This window comes from Plecotus auritus (genome assembly GCF_963455305.1).
Source record: "Plecotus auritus genome assembly, chromosome: 1".
Lineage (NCBI taxonomy): Eukaryota > Metazoa > Chordata > Mammalia > Chiroptera > Vespertilionidae > Plecotus > Plecotus auritus.
In genome coordinates, this window is record NC_137770.1 from 25,532,266 (window position 1) to 25,554,828 (window position 22,563).

General features: G+C 43.0%; 1 protein-coding gene across 1 annotated transcript; it reads right to left on the reverse strand.

Moving 5' to 3' along the window:
* Window position 1: 1 nt before the first annotated feature.
* Window positions 2–22,276, reverse strand: BATF (basic leucine zipper ATF-like transcription factor). The gene is made up of 3 exons (XM_080663349.1): window positions 21,987–22,276; window positions 19,827–19,931; window positions 2–546 (listed from the first exon to the last, which is right to left on the reverse strand). Exons 1-3 carry the CDS (start codon window positions 22,047–22,049, stop codon window positions 337–339), a joined length of 378 nt encoding a protein of 125 aa, XP_080519475.1. The 5' UTR covers window positions 22,050–22,276; the 3' UTR covers window positions 2–336.
* Window positions 22,277–22,563: the final 287 nt, after the last annotated feature.

The following is a 22,563-nucleotide window of genomic DNA, read 5'->3' on the forward strand; positions in this document are numbered from 1 at the left end:
TAAGACATTTATTAGAAAAATAACCTTTCCCTGCTTCCTCTCTCTTGTGCTGCGGCACTTGTGCGGTATAACTGGTACAACTCTGGGTTGGGCCTCCCACCCGCATGGGGTCCAGCACACGCTGAGGGGCTGCCACCCGCTAGGAGGCCTCACCCATTTCTTGCTTCAGTCCTGTGTTCAGTACTTGTCAAGGCCCCTGTCTCCACATCTCCAGGTGGAGAGAGGCCTCTGGGGGACGAGGGCCACCTGGCCACAGTCTGTGTGCCCCTCCTGAGGCCTGCGGAGCAGCCAGGGACTGGGGGTGTCAGCTCTGCTCTCCCCCATCACTGGAAAAGCTCAGGGCTGGAAGCGTGGGGAGCTGACGTGAGGCTGGTGGAAGGCATGGGGGCTGTACACCACCTCGGGGGGCGAGGGCGCGCTGGCGGCCAGCACCGAGCACAGGGGTTCGTGGCTGCTGAGCACCGACGTGAAGTACTTCATCTCCTCTGTGAGCTGCTTGATCTCCTTGCGCAGAGCTGCGTTCTGTTTCTCCAGATCTTCACTCTCCTGTGAGGGGGAGGGATCAGCATTGGAGATTAATGTCGGGCCAGGCCCCAAGATCTGAGGGGTGGGGTGGGAGCAGGAGGAGCCAGATTAGATTGACAGGCACATCCGTGGAGCAGGGCATCGGGGAATTTGCACATGTGAGTGTGTGCACATGTGCGCATATGTTTGTAGCGCTGTATGTGTGTATCTGTATAAGCACATGTATATACTTGCATGTGTATGCATAGATATTAGGTTAAACCACATGAAATTGCTGATAATTGTCTGTTTCGACCTATAAGAATGGCAGTTTCATATGGTTCCAACCAAATAGGGGTGTATGTGTGAATGTGCATGTGAATTTGGGTGTGAGTGTGCCCCTTTGTGCATGTATGTACATGGGTCTCTATGAGTGTGCATATGGGTTGAGAGTGGCAAGTGTATGTCAAAGGAAACCGGCTGGAAGGCCAGAGCCTGAAAAAATGGAAAAGAGTTTATGAGAACATCTGATACTGATTTCACTCTTTTTCACTCTCTGTTATACTATACTAGTAGCCCTGCGCACGAATCCGTGCACCAGTAGCTCGCTGCCGCCCTCCTGTAGCTCCCCCCTTCCTCCTCCCCCCTCATAGCTTGCTGCCCTGCCCCCTCCTATAGCTCTCTGCACCTGCTTGTAGTTCGCTGCCCCACCCTCCTGCAGATCCGAGATCCAGTCGTTATGTGGTCGGTCGGTATACCTCACGGTATCAACAGATAATTAGCATATTCCTCTCTTATTATATAGGATATTTTCCAAGAGGTCCCAGTATTTGCATTTAGTCTTATTGATGGGGAATATAAGACGTTTTTGGAGGCCTAGCAATTTGAATCTGTGCCAGTAACCTAATGTACATTCCTGATAGCCTTTAATTAAGTCACTGCCCCTTTCTAACAATCTGGTCTAGCAAGATCTGTTTTCCTAATTACTCCCAATTTACAAAGGGGCCATAAACAAAGAGTGTAACAGCTTAGCTGGAGGGAGTTCACTAGCACCACCCAGGCCAGGCATTTCCTAGTAGATACAACCTAACTTCTCCATTCTAACGGACTCGGGAGGGGCTGTGGAAGCCCACTATAAAAGCCTGGTAGTTAGCAAACAAAGAAACCAAAGGGTATAAAGGGAAAGCTTCCTCCACAGTCACTCACTCAGGATTTGGACAACTGACCCCCTGAATCACTGTACTAGCACATCTGAAAATAAGTGGGTTTATCCTGAGTCTCTGAGTACCCGCTGTGTATTTTTCAGTTGCCTGGTAAATTCTGTAACATTATGAATGAAATCCCTGGTGAACTGTCTGTGTCACCCAGGTTATTAAATGGTCACTGTCCACCCGTGTTTGTTTTTGCTTAGTTCTGCTCACCCAGGAGCCTGTTACACAGCATTCTGGGTGTGTCCCAAGCCCCTGTGCTTCCTTTTTTCCAGAAACACCTTTCCCCTGTTGCTCAGATGAACCATCAGATACGTGCCGATCAGGAAAACTCAGGGTAAAGAGTGCTGATGACTGATCACATTATTATTTTTTTTTTCTGAGTTCATATAATTTATTGCAGTTAGCACACAGTTTAAAAATTCACCAACACACCAACAGTACAAAACTAAACAGCATTGTAAGTTATTCTCCCCTCAGGAAAATAAAACATACTATGATTGTCAAAGCTAGATGTCAGTCTAAGTTTTAGAACAAAGGAAGAATGTGAAACTAAGAGGAAAAAGTAATCACTCACAATGACCACAAAAAGAAAATTCAAAAGGAAGTCTCTTTTCTCACAGACGTTGATTGTCTTCTCTAAATTAATAAAAATTACTTTAACATAAACTGTATTTTTAAAAAAAAAACACTAGAAACTCTTCAGGTAACTAAAGATAATGCTCCAAGGCCATTTTCACAGCTTTTTGTTTGTTTGTTTGCTTTAAATGCCACTACAGCCAAATTAACACACATTTGACCAAATATTTCCAAAACAGTCCAGCAACACACAGTGGAGTTTTCCATTCATTATCTTAAGCACAAAAATAGGCTATGTTTACAGTAGTTAAGGCGATCAAATTTTAAACAAAAGCAATTTTTTAAAAAAGGGAAAAACAGCAAACGTTTTCCATGCTACTCCCATAGACCTTATTTGTAAGTGCAAGACAGGAAAACAAACACTGTGCAAAATGCTCTCGCCCGTGTGCCGGTCACCACACCGCACGCTGGGCTGCAGCCTCTGCGGCCACCACATAGTCTGCTAACTGATCGCATTATTAATTAACCAACAGTGGCACTCTGGAATTAGCATTTGCTGGAGAACAATCCCACCTTCAGAAAACTCGGGGGAATTTCATTTCCAATGTGTTTTTTGCAGTTCACAAGCCTTGACTCAGTGAAACAGACCTTTTCCACTACATTGGTGCCCACAGAGGAAGGGGAAATGGCACCGAAGATGCAAATAAATTGTAATTTCAGTTCAAAAAGCAAACGAATATTTGGAATCGAGGCCTTATTGTGCTAGTTTTGTGTGATTTAGGTCAGCATTTTCCAAACCTACCATGTCATTAGAATTAATTAGAGGGCTTGTGAAAAATATAGTTTCAGGTGCTTCCTGGAAATCTAGAGGTTTAAACTCAGTGGGTTTGAGACTTGAGGTGAATTCAGGGAATCTGAATTTTTTAAAAAGACATTATTTTTTTTTAACTTATTGATTTGAGAGAGAGGAAGGGGGAGGGGAGAGAGAGAGAGAGAGAGAGAGAGAGAGAGAGAGACATAGATTGGTTGTTCCACTTGTTTTTACTATCATTTGCTGATTCTTGTATGTGCCCTAACCAGGGATCAAATCTACAAATATGGCATATTGGGAAGAAGCTCCAAACAACTGAGCTACCCAGCCAGGGCTAGGAATCTGAGTTTTTAAGAAGTGCCCTAGGTCATTCTAACCATCAGACAAAGTTTGAAAATACTAGTTAAATGTGATATTAAACTTGTTTTAATTATTCTAGCACGTATTAAGTACCTGTACACAGTACATATGAACTCAAATGTTTGTTGATTGACTGGCTGATGACATCAACTGCTGGACTAGAAGTTAACTCAAAATCATGATGGGCAGTGGGGAGACGTAAGATAACTTGACACTGAAAGTTTGCCTTAAATAATCCACTGGGAGCATGAGCTGCAGGCTGGTGAATTGCCAACTGCCCTAACACTGCACCCGGCACCTGCCATTCATAAAGGGCAGACGTGATCGTGCACAGCTTCAGCCTGGCATTTCCGGTATGTGGGTCTGAGCTAGAAAATGTGCCTAGGTAAGTACAAAGGAAACCCCCATCTCTAAAATGGGGTGGGGGGTGGGGGGGATGCCAAGAGTCAGAGCCACTGGCTGCTGCTTCTGTAAGGTGTGGCTCAATGACCATTTTAGTTGTTTCCAGGCACATCCCAGAGGCAGGGCATCCCCTCTTTACCGAAAGGGAAGATAAAACAGTACTTAGACCCGGAGGGGTAGGGGGTGTTGGTAAGACGGGAACTGGGTGCCTGGAGTGCTGGTCCCTTCCTCTAGCCCTTTTCCTCGCCCCCTCTGAGAGTTTCCACTGGTGACAACACTTACTGTAAATTCTGTGCTCCGAAGAGCCTGGGCAAACCCCAGGCGGCAGGGAGGGGCAGGGTAGGCGGCGCAGGGACCCACTGCAGCGCTCAGACCTTCTCCCCGCCTAGAGGCAGGCCCAGCTTTCCGGAAGTAACAGCAGGTTCTTCTGAGCTCAGCCTGAGCCAGCTCGGCTGAGCTCCCTCTGGCTTTCTCATCTCCCTCTCCCTGCCCCACTGGCTTGCAGACCCCAGAGCTCTAGGAGGGGGCTCATAACCAGTGCTGCCTCTAACCAGAAAACCACCTCCTAAGACAACAAACTTGCCTATACCCTGGGGAGCAAGACTGCTTCCTGCTGTTCCCCCCACCACCACCCCCCACCCAGGGGCCATGCAGCCAGCCAGACGCGTACAAGAGGAAGAGTTTGACTTCCCTTGAGGGAGGATGCGGCTGATCTGGGGCTTCCTCTCTCCACACCCCCACCTCCCATTGCTCAGTCCACTCTGACCCTCGCTGGGGCACTCATGGCAAACATGGTCATGGGAGTAGCCGTTTACACAGAGGTACAATGATCGCCTCCCCTACCTTCCCAGTGGGGGCTGGAAACTTAGAACTCAGTGAGGGGGAAGAGGAGAGGAATATTTGGGAGGAAAATTTCCGCTTCTTTTATGCATGTCTTCTGCGACAGTGGGGGAGGGGTGGGCTTGCATTTGTCCTCCATGTAACCTGCTTTCTACTTTTCGGAATTCATTTAGGCCCTTCAGGCTCCTCACAATAACCCTCCAAGGTGGGTATGGAAGGCCAGCTATGATTATTCTCCCCACTTTACAGACGAGGTCAACTGAGCCCTGGGACAAACCTACTCCTCCCTCCCCCCAAAATGGCTGTGGCAGCAGCTGCTGGGAAAGGGGGCTATAGGATAGACCTCAAGACACTTAGCTTCTAAGAGCTCCATAATCTTCGAATGAGTGATTGGTCCAAAGCCTCATAACCACAAAGGAGCAGAGCAGGGCTCCCCACAGCTCAGCCCTGGGCTCTCTATAGCACACCCAACAGATTCTCCTGAGAGACTGGTGACTCAGTTGACTGAACGTCTATAGGGATTACTAAGAAGCCCTTGGCTGCCCTATAGTCTCCCAAGAGAAAAGTGGGTCTTGGTTTGGGTGATCCTTAAGCAGCACAGTACAGGATTCCTGAGTCGGTCACACTCGTCCAATCAACGAGCTGGGCATCTGTCTCCTGCCCTGAGCTGGGAGGCAATCTCCTGTCCAGCTATTCTGCTAGAGGGCTAACTAACTCCAGGCAACAGTGGGCGCCATCAGTGGTAACTGGGGTCAGGGGTCCTGGATCTTGATCCTGGTTGGGTGACCCTTACTGAGCCCATTGCCTCACTTTGGGACAGGAAGACTGGACCAAAACAATGAGTCTCAACCTTGGACACATTGGAATCAGGGGGATCTCCTGGGGAGCTTTAACAATACTGATGCTTGCCTCTGATTTAATCAGTCTGGGGTGCAGCCTGGGCATTGCATCGTTGAAGCTCCGCAGGGGATTCTAATGTGCACTGAATGTTAAAAAACATAGGATTAGAAGATGTCAAAGCCCTCTTCAACTCTACAATATTTCAGATCCCAAATTGACTACCTGAGTGTATTAGCAAACTAGAGCTTCTAATCCCCACTTGTTGAGAAGGGGTCTGTGTGTGTGTGTGTGTGTGTGTGTGTGTGTGTATTGGGGACAGAGGTATGAAAAATCAATTTATATTAGAAAGATTAGTAGGAACCAAAGTTTTAAAAGAATAATGCAGCGTGACTTAATAACTAACATTTATTGAATGCTACCATGTGCCAATCACTCTTTTAAGTACCTTACAGTTATCATTATGTGTAATCTTTGCAACAACCCAATATGGTAAATAACATTACTACACAGAAGAAGAAAATCTAAGGCACAGAGAAGTTAACTAACTTGTTCAAGTTGCAGCAGCAGTATTTGAATTGAGGCAGTCTGGCTTCAGAGGAGCCCGCCATCCTCTCTTGACTTGGAAGTCTGTTTAAATCTTATTGATAATTATCTCCTGTAAGGACTCATCCCTGTTGTATTTCCAATTTAATCTTCCCTCTTTTCCTATCTCATGCAAATCCAAATCCTAATGTTCACAATTCACCCTCACCTGTGGGCTTACTTGATGCCACTCCTATCATGAACCACAAGCAGCTTGGGGGTGGCTAAGAAAGAGGCTTTATGGGGGTGTGGGAACATTCTGGGGAATTCCCTACTGGAGGTTCCAAGGAGGGGGTCACTCAAAGAGTTCTTGAATGATGGGGGAATCCCCAGGCAGGTCCCTTACCACAGGGAAGCCAGCTGGGACCAAGGCTAAGGACAGGCTCTCGCCCAAAGCTCTGGCAGGGACTCTCCAGGCATTCTGAGCAGGGCTTGGGCTCCTTCCTGCCAGCTCTGGTTGAGTGCCTTGACCTTCTCCTTGAATATTTGAATCACAAATTCCAGAAAGGGAAAATAGTCCCTGTGCGTTTCTTCATTAACAGAACATACAGTCACTTATTGGTAGGGTGACATTTTAGCTCTCAACCACACTTAAATACGAGAATAGTGTGTGAAGCTTATATCCCTCACACCCAGTTATATGTTCTATCTCCACCAGTTGCCAACCCCCATCCATCCAATGCACATGCAGGGCAGGCCTCCCTCCCCCCACCTACCATTCCTGGAGAAGTCTGCAAATTGAGAGATGGGACATTGCCCCAGCCATCGTGGGATCTATGCCTACACCTCCTACTAGTCCTGGGGAAATTAGCCCTGACTCCTGTTCCTTACCTGAGGGGGAAGGAGAAGAATCACAAAACCACAGGTCTTTGCACTAAATAATGTATATGTCTGATTCTGAGAAATCTTCACTTTCATGCCTTAAAGCTGAAGTGCTAGGACCATCAGCACCCTCATCATCACCTGATGCTTAGCCACATCAGCCATGCCCTCCAGACCCTGTCTGGAGTCCAGTCACCCATTCCTTGGCTTTTAGGACTATGAGTTCATTGACCTCATCTGTGAGAAACACTGTAGGTTGACCCACTCAGCATCTATCCCAAACCCCTTCCCCTTACTTTGCTCTAGAGAGGATGGGGAAAGAATTCCTCAAATACCCAGCTGCTCTAAACCATGTGACAGATTCCGACCAATGAAATATAAGCAGGAGTACCTATGGGGCAGAGCATTCCTTCCCAACTAAAAAGGCAAAGCCTCACCAGGACAAAGGCTCCCTCCCTCTGCACAGATTGATGCCTGGAGGTCCAGCAGCCAGACTGCAGCCTTGAGGATGAGAGTCACACACTGAGGATGGCTGTGCAGACAGAGAGAGGGAGCTTGGTGCTTTGATGACATCCTCGCACTAGCCCTAGTCTATCCACTTTTGAATGTTTATTATGAGAGAAAAATAAACCGTGACTTAGGTGTGACTCTGTTTGACAGTTTTATTATTTGTAACTGACTGCACTCCTGACTGATACCTCAAGTTAGCAAGGTTATCACTAGCAAGCCCAGTCCTGAGAAACAAACACAACTAATAATTGCCTTCAATACATAGTTTGAACTTTGTTTTGTTTTTGTGGTTTTTTGTTTGTTTATTTGTTAATCCTTACCTGAGGCTATTTTACCATTGACTTTAGAGTGGAAGGGTGGGGGAGAGACAGAGAGAGAAAAAAAATCGATATGAGAGAGACACATAGGTTGGTTGCCTCCCGCAAGCAGTCGAGGTACGTGCCCTTGATGGGAATCAAACCCACGGGCCTGACACTCTACCCACTGAGCCAAACTGGCTAACGGTGTTTGTTTGCTTAAGCTGCCAGGGTTCTGAGACTGAGCGCTGGGGTTATACACATATAGTTGCCCCACACTCACTCCTCACATTCTACCACCTGCTCCTGACAAAGTTCAAACGTCACTGCTCCCAACTCTCAACCATGGCTGCACACTGCCATTACCCAAAGAGCTTTAAAAAACCTTCATTCACGAATTCACCCCTGAAAGATTTCCATTTCATAGTTCTGAAATGGGTCTCAGGCATCAATATTTTAAAAATACTTCCCAGTTGAGCTAAATGAGCAAGTAGTTTGAGAATCACATCAATAGCTGATTTATCTTTAAAATAATGTAAGAATATAAAAAATATATACAGGGTTGAATTTTATTACATTAATTTTATTATATATAAATAATCTGTAATAATAAAAGCATAATATGCTAATTAGACCGGACATCCTTCTGGACGAAGCCGGGGCTGCGAGGGAAACCCGGGTCCCAGGTGCCAGAGGGAAGCTGGTGCTGGCAGCCAGGGGATGGAAGGCCTACTCTTGCACGAATTTCGTGCATCGGGCCTCTAGTATAAATATAAAGAACATCAAAAGGGTGGAAGAACATTTCTAAGTAAAAAAAATTTCTGAAAGTTAATGCCTGTTTAAGGCAAAGTGCCTCACTATTACTATTACATTATACTTAGTGAAAACAATTTCAAATAGCCCAGAATAGTTCATTTTTAAGATGGAAAGACAAGAGGTAGGGCATCTGTTAGAATCTCATTAATTACATTATCAAACTAGTTCTGAACTATTGAGCTCCGTGGGGGCAGTGACGATCATTGTTTTCACTGTTTTGTCCTCAGTGACTAGGACAGTGCCTGGCAACTTGGAATCGGTAATCATTTACCAAAATCTGAGACCTGCAAATGGAGAGTCCACTAAAGAAATTCGTGATGCCCATGAAACTTCCCAGGAGTGTTTAACCAACCATTTAAGTACTTGAATAGCTCCCACTTTGCAATTCCAGGATAGTTACAAATAAGCGTAAGAGAATCCTTTTTTTTAAAGTCCAAGTCAAACCCCAGCTTAGCAACACTTTTGTTCCCCAAACTAAAGCTATGGGGTGCAAGCAGCAGAATTACACCACCTTAAGAACGCTAGCTCAGACTTGACTTTCTGAAGGAAGGAGATTTGACCAGCTGCAATGAAAAAACAAATGAAACAGATAACTTCATCTTATTGATTTGTAAGAAAATGCCAGGCTCTCTGCATTAAACAAATGAGTAAAGACAACTTTTCCCACATGCAAAACAAACAAACATAAAATAAAATTATTACTTTGTTTTTGTATTTGCTCTCTCATTTAACTCTTAAACAGCCCAGTGAGGTGCTATCACTTCCGATTTTGTAGGTCAGATTTGTGTTCAGATATCTTCCCCTGCCAGGATTTGAAGTAGTTTTGTTGACCACTCCTCTGGCCCCCAAATCTGGTTCCTGTTTCCTAGAGCACAGTTGCCTTTATTCCTGAGTCCTCCTCACTCCCTCACGGACCCCAGCCCCACAAAGCCTCTGCCTGACCCTGGACTGGCTCCACCCAAGGCTCTTCTGAGAACACCTTTTCCCCAGATCTCCCCAGGCTCCTCTTTGACCCATATTTGATCTCAGATGTTCAGCGCTTCAGAAAGGCCATCCCTGATCACTGTCCTCATCCCCATCCCTTAGAGTCACTGTCACCATTAATTACACTCTTTGATTTTCTTCAAAGCCTCTTCGTGTGATTCGTGTGTTCATTTGTCTGTTTTCCAGTCTGACTTCCAATTGAATGTAAAGTCCATGAAACCAGGGACTCAGTCTGTCCCTGCTGTATTCTCAATGCACCTGGCACATAGGAGGCCATCGTGTACTTGTACAGCAGAACGAATCATCTCTGCTGACAGTAGCACTAGTACTGGGAGTGTGTGTGATTTCCTGGACCACCCTACCTCCTTAGCAATAAGGCATGTTCTTGAGGGGGTGTGAGTTCAATCCCCAGTCAGGGCACATACCCAGAAAATATTTTAGTTACAGGGTCCTCAGGTCCAGGAGATGACATTTTAGTGCTAGGACTCTAGTCCCCTCTGCTTGGCCTTGACATTTATCACTACTCTTGAATTTTCCTGAGAGCTCCAGGTCTCCCTTCTCGGTTCCTCTAAATCTAGGATGACCAGATGTTTACTGGGACAGTTCCAGTTCGTACTTATTGTCCTGGCATAGTTGTTTCTAGTGCCCCCTTTCACTCTCAAAAGTGTTTCCATTTGGAGGATAAATGGTAAGACCTCTCAAAACCTGACCCCCAAATTCCAGGTCAATGACATCTTCTCTGTTCCTATCTATTATTTCATCCAGAGTTCACTTCGCTATTTGACCATTTTCTTATGGTTTTAAATAAAAAATAGACAGCATAACTACCTTAAAGATATTTTTTAAAAATTCTACAAGACCATGATCCTAGTCCTCTAACAAGACTGTTTTCATTTGCGCATGTTGCCATCTTGTCCTTTGTAACAAACATAAAATACCTATTTTTATAAATCTCAATCATAGTACAGATACAATAGGTATTTTCCTTCCTGCCATAATTTTGTTATAATCACCACAATTAATATTTTTAATGTCTATATCATCAAACAGATGATCCACAATTTACTCAAGATGGTCTTCTAATGTCAGACATGTGGTTCTATCAAAATGTTGCTATCATGAATCATGATATAGTTTTTGTTTGTTTGTTCAAATATTTCCTAGATAAAGTCCTAGGAGTGAGATTACTGTGGCACAGGGCACAGCCAGGCTTCCAGTTCCTGGTAAGTATTACTGAGCAAGCTGTATTACTGAAAAAGGGTAACGTAAGATGTGCAACATCACCAGCAGTGAATGCATACATCAATTTCCTTACAACCTAATTTTAAATATTTTATTTGGCCAACTGGCTTTTTGAAAATTTCTTAATAATATTACAAAATATTGATTACTACAGAGGAAGAACTTGCTATGTGTCAGTTTGGTACAGCAGCAATTTTGCCTCTCAAGGGACATTTGGGGGTGTTTGGAAATATTTTTGATTGTCACAACTGGGGCTGAGGGGATGCTACTAACATCTCTAGTGGATAGAATTTACATGTTACAATGCATAGGGACCCCCCCCTACCCCGCGCACACACACACACAACAAAAACTTATCTGACTCAAACTGTCAGTAGTGTCAAGGTTGAGAAACCCTTTGTGTGTGTCATTTTCAAAATCAGAATAGAAAATAGGGTTATTTTCATTTTGGTAGGGAAAATGTTACATAAGCTTTTATGTCATAGCTTCTGTCCACTAATCTTTTGGAGTCTTGATGTTTTTCTTAAAAAGGATGTTCTTTTACAGCATAAACATTAAATTTGCATTTATTTCATTTGATGAAAATATTTTCCCCAATATGTCATTGTCCTTTTAATCTTGGGCTACAACTTTAAGACCTTTTAAAATAAAGGAACACTTAAACATCAGGCCCTCTCAATCTTAGACTCTCTCCCTTTCTGGTCTCTTGCTGTATGCTTGGCTTCTGTTGCAGAAAAGTCTCTAAGGCATTCAGACATACTGCCTAATTCTTGGTTTACTCTTTGCAAAAGGACATGTGCGAGCAACACCATCTGCATAACAAAGTCCTGTTTAGCAATGTGGCACAAAACAAAGCTAATGGTGTGGCCCTGGCCAGGTAGCTCAGTTGGTTAACCGTTAACACATCATGCCCATATGCCAAGGTTGTGGGTTCAATCCCCAGTCAGGTCACACATAAGAAGCAACCAATAAATACATAAATACGTGGAACAATAAATGGGTGCTTCTCTCTTTCAAATCAATAAATAATTTAAAAAGTTTTTTTAAGCTAATGGTGAAAAGTCAAGAAGTTTGGGTTCTTGGTTGCCCTTGAGAAAGACGTCAGTGTCCTCATTGGTAACACAGTAGGTTGGCCCAATGCATCTCCTTTTAATTCTGCAATTCTATAGACAAGGGAGTCTGATAGTCATTATTGTTACTCCCTCTGTAAGCTTCCATGTGGACCCCTGATAGGACTCTCTACAGATAACCCACCATCTGAAGGGGACTTTGTCCTGTGGAATCAATCTATGCTTCCTAGGAAGCCGGGGGCCTGACGGAGTCCTACCGAGAAGACTAAGAAACCCCCCAAGCTGCTTGGGCATGGGCTCTTTGGCAAGACTCTCCCATTCTTTTTAAGAGAAAGAAGGCTGGGTGCTGCTGAGGACAGCTTCATAAAGAAAAGAGTTTAATTTTTTAATCTGATTAAAAATGGTATATATTCATCATAATAAAAAAAAAAAAAAAACAGAAAAGTGCTAGGTGTAAAGTAAGCTACTCAAAACTCAGCCACTCAGAAATAACCACTGTGAGGCTTTTAGAGAATATCCTTCCAGACATCTCTTTATGCATGCAAACATGACCAAACCCACACATTTCACATTAACGAGACTGTGTTCTGCATACCCTTTGTCACTTACTTTTTTTCACTTGGTCTATGTCATTGACATCTTTCTGTATTGATAAATACAATCTTCACAGTCATTTTTAAAGCCAGCACAAATGATAGTGGATGAGTGTTTCATAATATGTATAACCCCCTATTTTGGGCATCTGTCCAATTTTATAGTATTGATAAATAATGATGAATTGAGCTTCTTTGTGCAACATTTTTTCTTCAAATTCTTGTAAGTGAAATTGCTGCTCCAAAGGGTAATCATAGATAAGATGTTAATATTCATCCTTACACAGCTTTTTAAAAAAATATTGTTTCAGTGGAGATATTGATATATTTCATAGAGACATCTTTACTTTTTTGACCAGGCCTAATGATGGAAGGGGAAAGTGAAATTTTGGAGGATGTTGCTTAAAGAACAAAAAATAAATTCGGGAAGAGATTCCAGGAGGATATAGGCTATGGAAGATGAATACATCTTTATGAGAGTCTGAAGAAAGAGGCAGTATAGCTTAGTGGTTAAGAAGACGGATTTTGAAGTCAGACAGGTCTAGTTACAAGCTCTGTGAACTTGGACAAGTTACTTAACCTAACCTAGGGCTTGCAAAGTAAAGTTTTTGTACTAATTAAATGAGGTACAGCAGGTAGCACACATAACATACAGTTCCTGGTACACAGTCATGTGTTCAATATGTTTTTGATAAAAAAATCATAGCAATAGAAGCCAAGAGAAATGTCTCTTGTCCACAGATGGTTCACTGATTTTACACTGAAATTTTTAGAGTAGAACTAGTCAGAACATTGCTTCCTTGTGGTTTTGGTTATTGTTGTTTTGTCTTACGAATTTTTTATAACTTCTCAATGCCAATAAAGTATGGAATGCTTTCCAGGAGAGAGCCGCAGAGCTCTGTGAGTGAAAAGGGACTATAGGCAGACCTGTCTTTCAGGCCTCTCCAGAAGACCAAGATCCATAGTGTTATTCTGAGGAGGCCTGGGAGGTTAACATCTTTGCAGAGCTTCTTTTCCTTTATTACTCAGATTTCTTCCAGTTATAAATATCTTATTTCTCATAGCATCAGCTTAAAGCTTAATTTAATGCATAATTTACACTCTTGATGTTTGCTATAGACGGCATTAAAGATCTGCTCTGGAACCTGTAAACCTTCCCCTTTTATTAAACTAGTGCGAGACTCCTTCAGGAGCCGGCCCCTGGCAAGCACCTGTCCTGCCCTATCAAAGGGAGTACCTGAAGTTTCAGCTTTCAGATTTGGTCCCGTTACTCTACCTTGCTTCCAATTCCACTCTCAAGGCCAGATCTGACTTTCCAACAGCACAACTCTGAGCTCTTACTACTGTCTGCCTGACATCTCCTCTACTTCTCGCCTTTTTGTGAACAAAGCTTCTCAATTGGTCTCAACTCTCTTTCCCACTGACTCAGAATCCTTCCTGCTGCAAGGCACCTGAGAGCCACTACAATGAACCAGGATGGCCACACAAATGAAACCAATTTGCCATCCCTTATATGGCCTGTCTAGTCCTGTAGACATTAGGGTTCTTCATTATAAATCTTAACCAATGGTTCTCCCAAAGGACTGAGATATTTGTGGGTGTGCAAAGGATGGAAGACTATTCAGTGCCTAAAATCAAAATTTGATAAGAAATCATCCTAATGCATATGTTGTAATGATCGATGTTGAGAATTTAAATATCTATATTATAAAAATAAAAACAGGTGATAAAAACATCCAAACTATATTTTGAAAAGGTAAAAAATGCAAAGTATTTCTCTTCTGCTTTAGACTTTTCATCCTACTTTTCAGAAATAAATACCATTAACAGTTATTTGAAAAATGTTAAGTTTACACATATATATGCACAGATAAATTTTTGTCTTTATTAGAAACATGCATGGGCGCAAACTATGTGCCATGTTCACACCTTTTTCACTTAAGAGTATAGAAGTTTGGTAATCTTTTCAGATTAGCACAGACAGATGTAACCTGTTCTTTTAACAATCCCATGGTATTCCACTGAACGAGCAAATTATAGTTTAATTAGTCCCCTACTGATGGGTATTTGACTTATTTCCAGTCTTTGCTATGACTAACAATGCAGCAATGATGATCTTTACATGTACATAATAGTGTAATCTGTGGGTATGTTTGTAAATAGACTCCTATATGGAAAATTGCCAAGTAACAGGGTGTGCACTTATAAATTGGATGGACATGGTCAAATGCCCTCTACTGGAGTTGTACCAACTTATATCCCTACTAGTAATGTGTAGTGGTACCTGCTTCTCTAATGCTTTGGCAACGTCGTGTATTAGCAGCATTTTCGTCTTTGCCAATCTGGCAGGCGACTTTCACATTGCTTTACTTGTCATTTCACTAACTATTATGAAAAGAAGCATCTTTTCCATATTTATTTGCCATTTATTTCTCTCTTCCTGTAAAATGCCTATTCATAATCATCGCTCGTTTTTTTCTTTGGGTTGTCAATCATTTTATTATTCATAAGCGCTCTCACATATTAACTAAATATGCCCTTTTTTGGTCATATGTGTTGCAGATGTTTTTCCCAGTCTGCCATTTGCCTTTGATCTCGCATATAGTAGCTTAAGCTGTATAGAAAATTTCACTTTTATGTATAAAGGTAATGTCTAGCAGTATTTCCCTTTATGGTTTCAAGGTTTTGTTTTATGTGGAAAAAACTCCATTCCAAGATAAATTTTTAATGCTAATTTCCCCCAAATTTCTTTAGTTTTCTTTTCTTTTTTTTAAAAAAAACAAACATTTAATCTATATGTAAGTTGTATAAGAAATAAAGATCGGGAGAGAAGGAGACATACGTAAAACTCTAGACAATAAAAAAAAAAAGAAATAAAGAAGGTAGCTTCTTCCGCGCCCACCCCCTCATCCCCCCTCGCCAAAATGGCTAGCCAGTTGTCCCAATTCTATTTATTGAATAATTGCTTTCACTCACCCGTCTGAAATGCCACCCTACTCATTTTGCATTTGAACTTGTGTCTTAGGAATTGACATATGTGATTGCGTCTTAAATTTCAATTTGTTTGAGGTTTATTTCTGTATTCTATTCTATCCAATATTCTGTCTTTTTCATATTGTTTTTATTTCTACATTTGTAATTCCCTTTAATATCTTATTCAGGTAATCTTTTCTAGTTGCCCTCCTTCTTTAGAATTTTTCTGGAAATTCTCACATGGCTATTTTTCTCTGGGAACTTAGAATAGCTAATCTAGTTCTCTTCCAAATCCCAGAAAGTCCTATTGGGCTTTTACTAGGATCACATTAAATTAAATTTTAGATTAATTTAACAAAATTGCTATCCTTATATAAGATATACCTTTCCGTTTATTTTGAGTGTTTTTAAGTCACTTAGAATAATTTTATAGATCTTAAAGATTAAGTTCTGTATATTTTTTGTTAAATGTATTCCTTCCTTCAATTTGCTGTTGTTGGTATTATAAATGGAATCTTGTCTCCAATTAAATTTTCTAATTGGTCTTGGTTTACATATAGGAAAGTTATTACTTTTTGTGTTAAATTTGGAAGCTGACTGGATTCTCTTAAAATTTTTAAGTTTTTCAATTTTTAAGTTTATTTTGGGTCCACTTATTAACTACTGATACCTTTTGAAAATGAACTGGTCAAAATATGCCCTTCTCCTTTTAATCAATGTCTGTACTAAACCTAATGAACTCTATAGTTGTCTGTTGCAGGAACTTAGTGTAATGTGTGCTGTGTGAGACACCCAACCAGAAGAAAATTAAAACAGAATGTGTAGCACTAGCTGGTTTGGCTCAGTGGATAGAGCATCAGCCTGTGGACTGAAGGGTCCCAGGTTTGATTCCGGTCAAGGGCACATGCCCAGGTTGTGGGCTCAATCCCCAGTAGGGGGCGTGCAGGAGGCAGCGGATCAATGATTCTCTCTCATCATTGATGTTTCTACTTCTCCCTCTCCCTTCCTCTCTGAAATCAATAAAAATAAATATTTTAAAAGAGAATGTGGACTCTATTGATATTACGAGAAGAAGTACCTGATCCATTTTGTGTGAGGGATAGTCAATGCTGGATGTTGTAACATTTGCATGAGATTAAATACAATCATCAAAAGAGGGTCTTTCCCTACTGTGTTGTTTTAAAAACAATTAATGTACAGTGTCTTGATGTAAACCACTATAGATAGATATGGAAAATGTTAAGTAATAAGTATCCCCCAATTTCACAGGAAAAACAAGATCATTCTTTTGGTAGTTTAAAGATAGATAGTAGTGGTGATGTTGAAATTGAGAAGATGGCATTATCCTAGTATATACGAGCCTAACACACTAATACAAATATGGTCCTTATGTGCTGCTGTACTCACAGTAGTTTCTAAACCCTGGTCTTTAAAGTGTTGATAGGTGAGTCCTATGACTATGTCAGAGGGCCAGAGAATAGTTTCAGAACCTCAGCATGTAGAGCCAAGCATGAAAAGGAGTCCAGGGCAAACCAGGCACTCAACCCTTAGGATGTTGGTGAAAACCGGAAGATTTTCTACCTGAATAACAAACGTAAGAGGCTAATGGATGGAGAAGATGGGTAATTACCACTTGAGAGGAAATAAACATTTAGACCAGAGCCAAACTTTCCGTTTGATGGTGACAGATTTATATGTTGTGGCCAAAAGATTCTACCTGAAGTCAAAAAACATCAGTTGCATTGGCTGCAATCCAAGCTTGCTATGTAAACTCTGATGTGACCACTCATTGGGCAAAAAGTGAACATGAAATCTGTGGTGCTCAAAAGAAAGGAGTGGGGAGGAGTCTGTGTCTAGGTGTGGAGAAGATGGGAACATTCTAGAGACTGAGGCTGGGGTCAGGGTGTTAATGTGTACATGATTGGAGGCTCCACAGACTCCAAGCCCCAGGGATTATCCTAATCTAGTCATGACTAGTATAATCAGATGGGCTAAATCTTTTGGTTCTAACTCTTATAGAGTGAGAGAGCTGAGTCAGCACTGAAAACCTGACCACAGCAAAGAAACATACAGAGCACCCTCACTGATATATCCCCAGTGGGTTGAATGAAGACAGTGGGTTGAATGTACAAGGAGACAATGGTGCAGCTCAAGATTGGAAGACTCCTTTGTTCATGCTAAGTGAGCTGGCATAAGTTTGGAACCATTTCCAGGGTGGGGGAGTGTTGTAGAGGAGTCTGAAGCATCAAAAGTGTGTCTGAACGTTCCAGCCTTGAAGACATCTTTCTGTGAAATTCTATGATCTATAGCTATAACATACTTTATTATTATAAGAAGCAAAATAAATCATCATAACTAACTATATAAATATATAAAATATATAAGTATGATGACTTATTTTGTTTCTTATAAAAACTATTAATATTACTCTTATTATCCTTAAATTTTTTGAATATTTGTTATATGCCAGGCACCATGTTGAACTCTATATACACTATTTCTATAAGGTAGTAACTGGCATTTTCCATTTTAATCTGAGGGAGGTGAAGAGCGTCTCTAAGGTTGCTCACACAGATTGCAAGCAGTGGGGCTGAGATTCAAACCCTGTCCTTTTGACTGCGGAGCTGCTGAGCTATACTTAGTTTCCACATTTTAAAAAATTGCAAACTTAGAAAGTTTATAGCCGTTTTCCAGTCTCAGGACATTGTCTACTTGCACAAAAAGGAAGGTTTTATCCTTTCTGATTTTTATTTCTTTGTGTGTTTTTTTTGTTGTTGTTGGCTTGCTCTAAAGAATATTGAATTAGAATCAGACTCTGATAGAGACAAAGTGAGTGATCATAGATTTTCAAGCTTAAAATAGTAAACTGCAGTATTGTGAGATCCTAAGCCATAATGAAATCATGGAGAACATATCAGTAGCAGGATCAACAACTTAACATTTAGACTGCTGGTCACAGTTATCAAAGAGAAGGACAGACTTGCTGCTCATTCATTCTTTTTCTTTGTTATTCAACTCAACAAATATTTATGAACTTAAAACTATATTAATATGCAAAAGAAGATACGCTGATTACATTTCCAATAAAACACAGGCATCCCATCAGAGATGTGGGTGCAGCCTGCTTTCTGCTTCCTCACAAAGCTTTTCTCTAAAACTGCATCTTGCTTTTTCTTTTTTTTATAAATTTATTTTTCAATTACAGTTGACAAACAATACATATTTATTTCAGGGGTACAGCATAGTGATTAGACACTTATATACCTTGCAAACTGATCACCCCAATCAAGTCTAAAACCCATCTGACACCACACATAAATATCTTACTTTTTCTTGATAAGATGGAATCAGCTATTCTGACTGGCTGATTTCCATTGCTAATCTTTCAAATAAACACAAGCATATTCATTTTTGGTGCCAATTGCTCTTTTACCATTGAAATGAGTTACTAGGATACTGGAGGTTTGGGAATGATTCAGGAGGCAGGGCAAAAAGGCAGAGTTACTAGAGAAAGTGGAGTGGATGGAAGAGGAAGGAGCCGGTGAAGTAAGAGTTATTTGGACAAGGACCAAATCAAGGGGGAGAGTGAAGAGAGGCCAGGTGATAAGGTATGACAGACAAGGAGGGAGTATTGCTGACAAAGCACACAGCCAGAATCTAGAAACACCATCTAGGGTCTTGGGCTGCTGGTGGAATTGCAATTCAGCATTGAATTGCTCAAGCCAGGGGTCAGGGCCTTCTCTAGAAAATTTGAGACTAGAAGCAACTCAATCAGGATGGTGAGCATCCCAAGTAAGTGCACCAGAAACCACACATTTCACAGGCCCCCTTGGGATATGGTTAAAGAGAGAAGTTTCAAAACAAAACCTTGATGTTCAGAAAAAAAGAAGTAACGTGCAGTACCCTATGGACCTCCTTGCCTCAAATGCAGGGTGGCTGCCCCACTGGGCTCCCAGGGGATGGGACGATATGAGATCCTAGCACTGTGGGATGTTGGGTTTCCCCAAAGCTCTTCATAACATCTAAATTCCTCCCAGAGACAGTCCTCCCTTCTGCTCTCTCTGGCTACCCCATCCCTTAGCAGGTGATCTGCCTTCCTTTCAGCCTCTGGGCTTCCCATGCTCAACTCATTTACCCCTCATTCCTCCTCAGGGGTCAGCAAGAAGGACTCCTTTCTCTTTCAGCCTTCTGGCTCATTCCCTGCCAGAATCTTCTCAATACACTACAAGGAGAGCCTCCTCTCCCACCTCACCCCACAGCCCTCACCCTTCTTCTTACTCCCCCCACATCCAATTCCCCATGCAGGCAGATTCAAAGCTGTGGTCTAAGCATCCAGGGGTGGCAGGGAGCAAAGTCTAAGGCTCAAGAGGATGAAGAAAGGTCTGAACACTCACCAAGTGCAGGGTGTCGGCTTTCTGTGTCTGCCTCTGTCGGCTCTTCTGGGCAGCAATGCGATTTTTCTCCCTCCTCTGAACTTTCCTCACATCGTCAGATGAGTCCTGGGAAGAGGATATGATGAGAATTAGGCACATCTTGCTTCTCTCTTCTGAGCTATCGCAGGCTCTCCTGCTGTTTGACGTCCATCCAGCCATCCTCCCATTTCTTCATTGTTCCACTCCCTATTTACCAAAAGGCCAAATACAAAAGGGAACTCTTCCCCACACTCTGTTATGTTCCCTTAGGTCTCTATAATTTTTTTGGCCAAAGGTTACAGGAAGAGGGCAAAGACCTTAAGGCCTCAATAGAGCTGTATTTGGAAAAGATGGTTAAGGCGATGAAGTGTGTTTTATCACCTCTCCCCCTCTTCAGGGCTGCTCCACCCTTACTCTCTCACTTTTTGGCTCAGAACTTTCTTGCTATTTCTTTTCAAAACTTTTTGAGCACCTACTATGTGCCAGCTTCTGTAAAAGTGGCTTGTACCCCATGTGCCTTCTGCTGCATTCCTGGGCTGAGGTCCCCATCCCAGATCTGTCTCTTCTTTCCCTGAATTCCCTTCATTATGCACAGTGACCTTGACATTCCCCATGACCCTGAGCTCAAGAGGTCAAGACTGGCTTTAATGGTGAAGATTACCTGGCCGTGGCAGGTAGTGAATGGACACTTAAGAGAACGAGGGGACCTTGGGTGTTCTCTAAGTACATCTCACAGATGGGCATGTCCTCTGCTTGGGCAGAGAGGTTAGCTCCAGCTTTTGCCCAGATGCTGCAGGATGAATGCAGGAGTCTGAGTGAAACCTTTCTGCAAGTCCCCACAGTCTAGAGGTGTGCCGTTCCTAGGGCAAGACTCTGTGCTCACCAAGCATATGCCTCACTAATTTGCCCAACACTTCCAGCCATTGCAGTAGGAGGGCATTGGGTTAGATAGGAAGGAAGTGCTCTTCCTCTAAGGGGCATGGGGACCAGGTTACCATGGAAGCCATGAGTAATTTCCTTCCTAAGAAGAGTACAGACTTCCAGGCAATCTGAAGCACCCTGATACCATCTCGGGCAGAGGACTGGATTGTTTGCCCTCTAGGGGTCTCTACTAGGACTCCTCCCAACCTGCTCCTCTCCTGTTAATGCGTGACCCATGTTATATTACTTTTATTTTGGCAGCAGCATTTTGAAAGCCCTTTTGGATATCTGTGCTAAGAAAAAAATGGAAGACATTTTAATCCAATGATGTATTGGAAGAGAAAGAAGCCTTCCTGTAGAGAAAGATGTCAAGAAATGTGGTAAAGAGAACACCCCAGAAACTGTGAAGCAGGCAGACTACCCCATTTTTGGCAACCCCCAAGCTGGAAACTTTGAACTTAGAAGTCACAATCTAGACTCCAAATGCCCCAGAGTCTCTACCTCAATCTCTCTGGTTTCCCTGGAGCTGAGCTGAGCTGCTAGGAAATGTCTCCAAGTCTCCAGTCACCTCCTGATTTATCTCCTTCCTCCTGTCCAGAAGCCACGGGGGAGAGCGGTATTGGCTGCAGCCAGCATCCCTCTGCTGGCTGTGCTAGTGACAGGGGCAGTGCCCCAGTAAATAAGATAGCAGATAGAGCCTTCCATACTGCCCTGGTTCCCCTTCCATTTAACTTCTTTTTTTTTTCTCCTTTTCTCTCCGTGACCCCTTTCTCTCTTGCCCTGATGGCTGTCTCCTGGAACATCACATCTCTAGCCTTTGGGTCATGCCTGCCAGCAGCCCATTCTGAGGCTCCTCCTCTTGTGATTTACTGCCTTGGAGAATATAGAGCCTTTCCTGTGAGAGACCAGAGTTCTTTGATGTTCATTCTCCTCTGAGCTTCCTAGAAAGCTTCATGGGGTGGGAATCCAGGTGAGGCGGAGGCGATGGGCACCATTGGAGGACGAGGAGGAAAGGGGGCTTTGGCAGAATGGGCAGAAAGATTAGGGTCTCTGCCAACAGGCTCAGCTTAATTGCAAATACCATGTCTCAAGTCTAACAGACTGCTTATGCCACCAGCTACTCCCTCGCTCCTCAGCAACCTGGGCAGGACAAGGAAGCCTGTCCCTCTTTGTGTCCCCCAGGAGAATCAGACGGGAGAAGGGAGGAAAGGGGGACTCTACCTGTTTGCCAGGAGGGGGAGAGCGGCTGAAGCTGGAGTCGCTGCTGTCGGAGCTGTGAGGCATGGCTGCAGTCTTCTGGGCTCTCCTCGCAGCCCCAGACACCTCTGGGCTCTCTTGTCACCAGCTGGCTCCCCTTCCTGACTGTTCCCAGGCCACCAGGCCGCCAGCCCACCCCCTTGGCAGGTCCCTCCTCTGCCCGCCCGGCAGCCACCTCTGACCCCTGTGTCCTCCTCACTCTGGGGTGCAGAGGCACTGCTCCCCACAGGGACATGTCGTTAGCTTTGGGGCTCTCACGCTCTCTCTCTCTTGTGGTTTCTGGTAACTCACGCTGGAAGTCACATGGGCGGAAACTTAAGTTAGAAGTTAATTTAAGATAAAGTACATATCTGGGAAAAGACCCACAGAATTATGTGAAAGAAAGAAAAAATATACACAAAACCCCAGATACCTTCCGACAGTTTGAAGCTCTCTTTAATTGATGAAGATAAAAGAGAAAAACACCAGGGAGGGAAAAACCCCAGCCAGAATTAGCAAGTCCGTCTACTGTCAACACGGGCAGAAAGGAGAGTCGAGAGCA

Excerpts from the sequence above, each read along its gene's own strand:
- BATF (XM_080663349.1), bottom strand. The coding sequence starts at position 22,049 with ATGCCTCACAGCTCCGACAGCAGCGACTCCAGCTTCAGCCGCTCTCCC. Across the intron at positions 19,932-21,986 it reads CTCCCCCTCCTGGCAAACAG|GACTCATCTGACGATGTGAG; the intron begins GTAGAGTCCCCC and ends TCCTCTTCCCAG. Across the intron at positions 547-19,826 it reads AAGCCGACACCCTGCACTTG|GAGAGTGAAGATCTGGAGAA; the intron begins GTGAGTGTTCAG and ends TCCCCCTCACAG.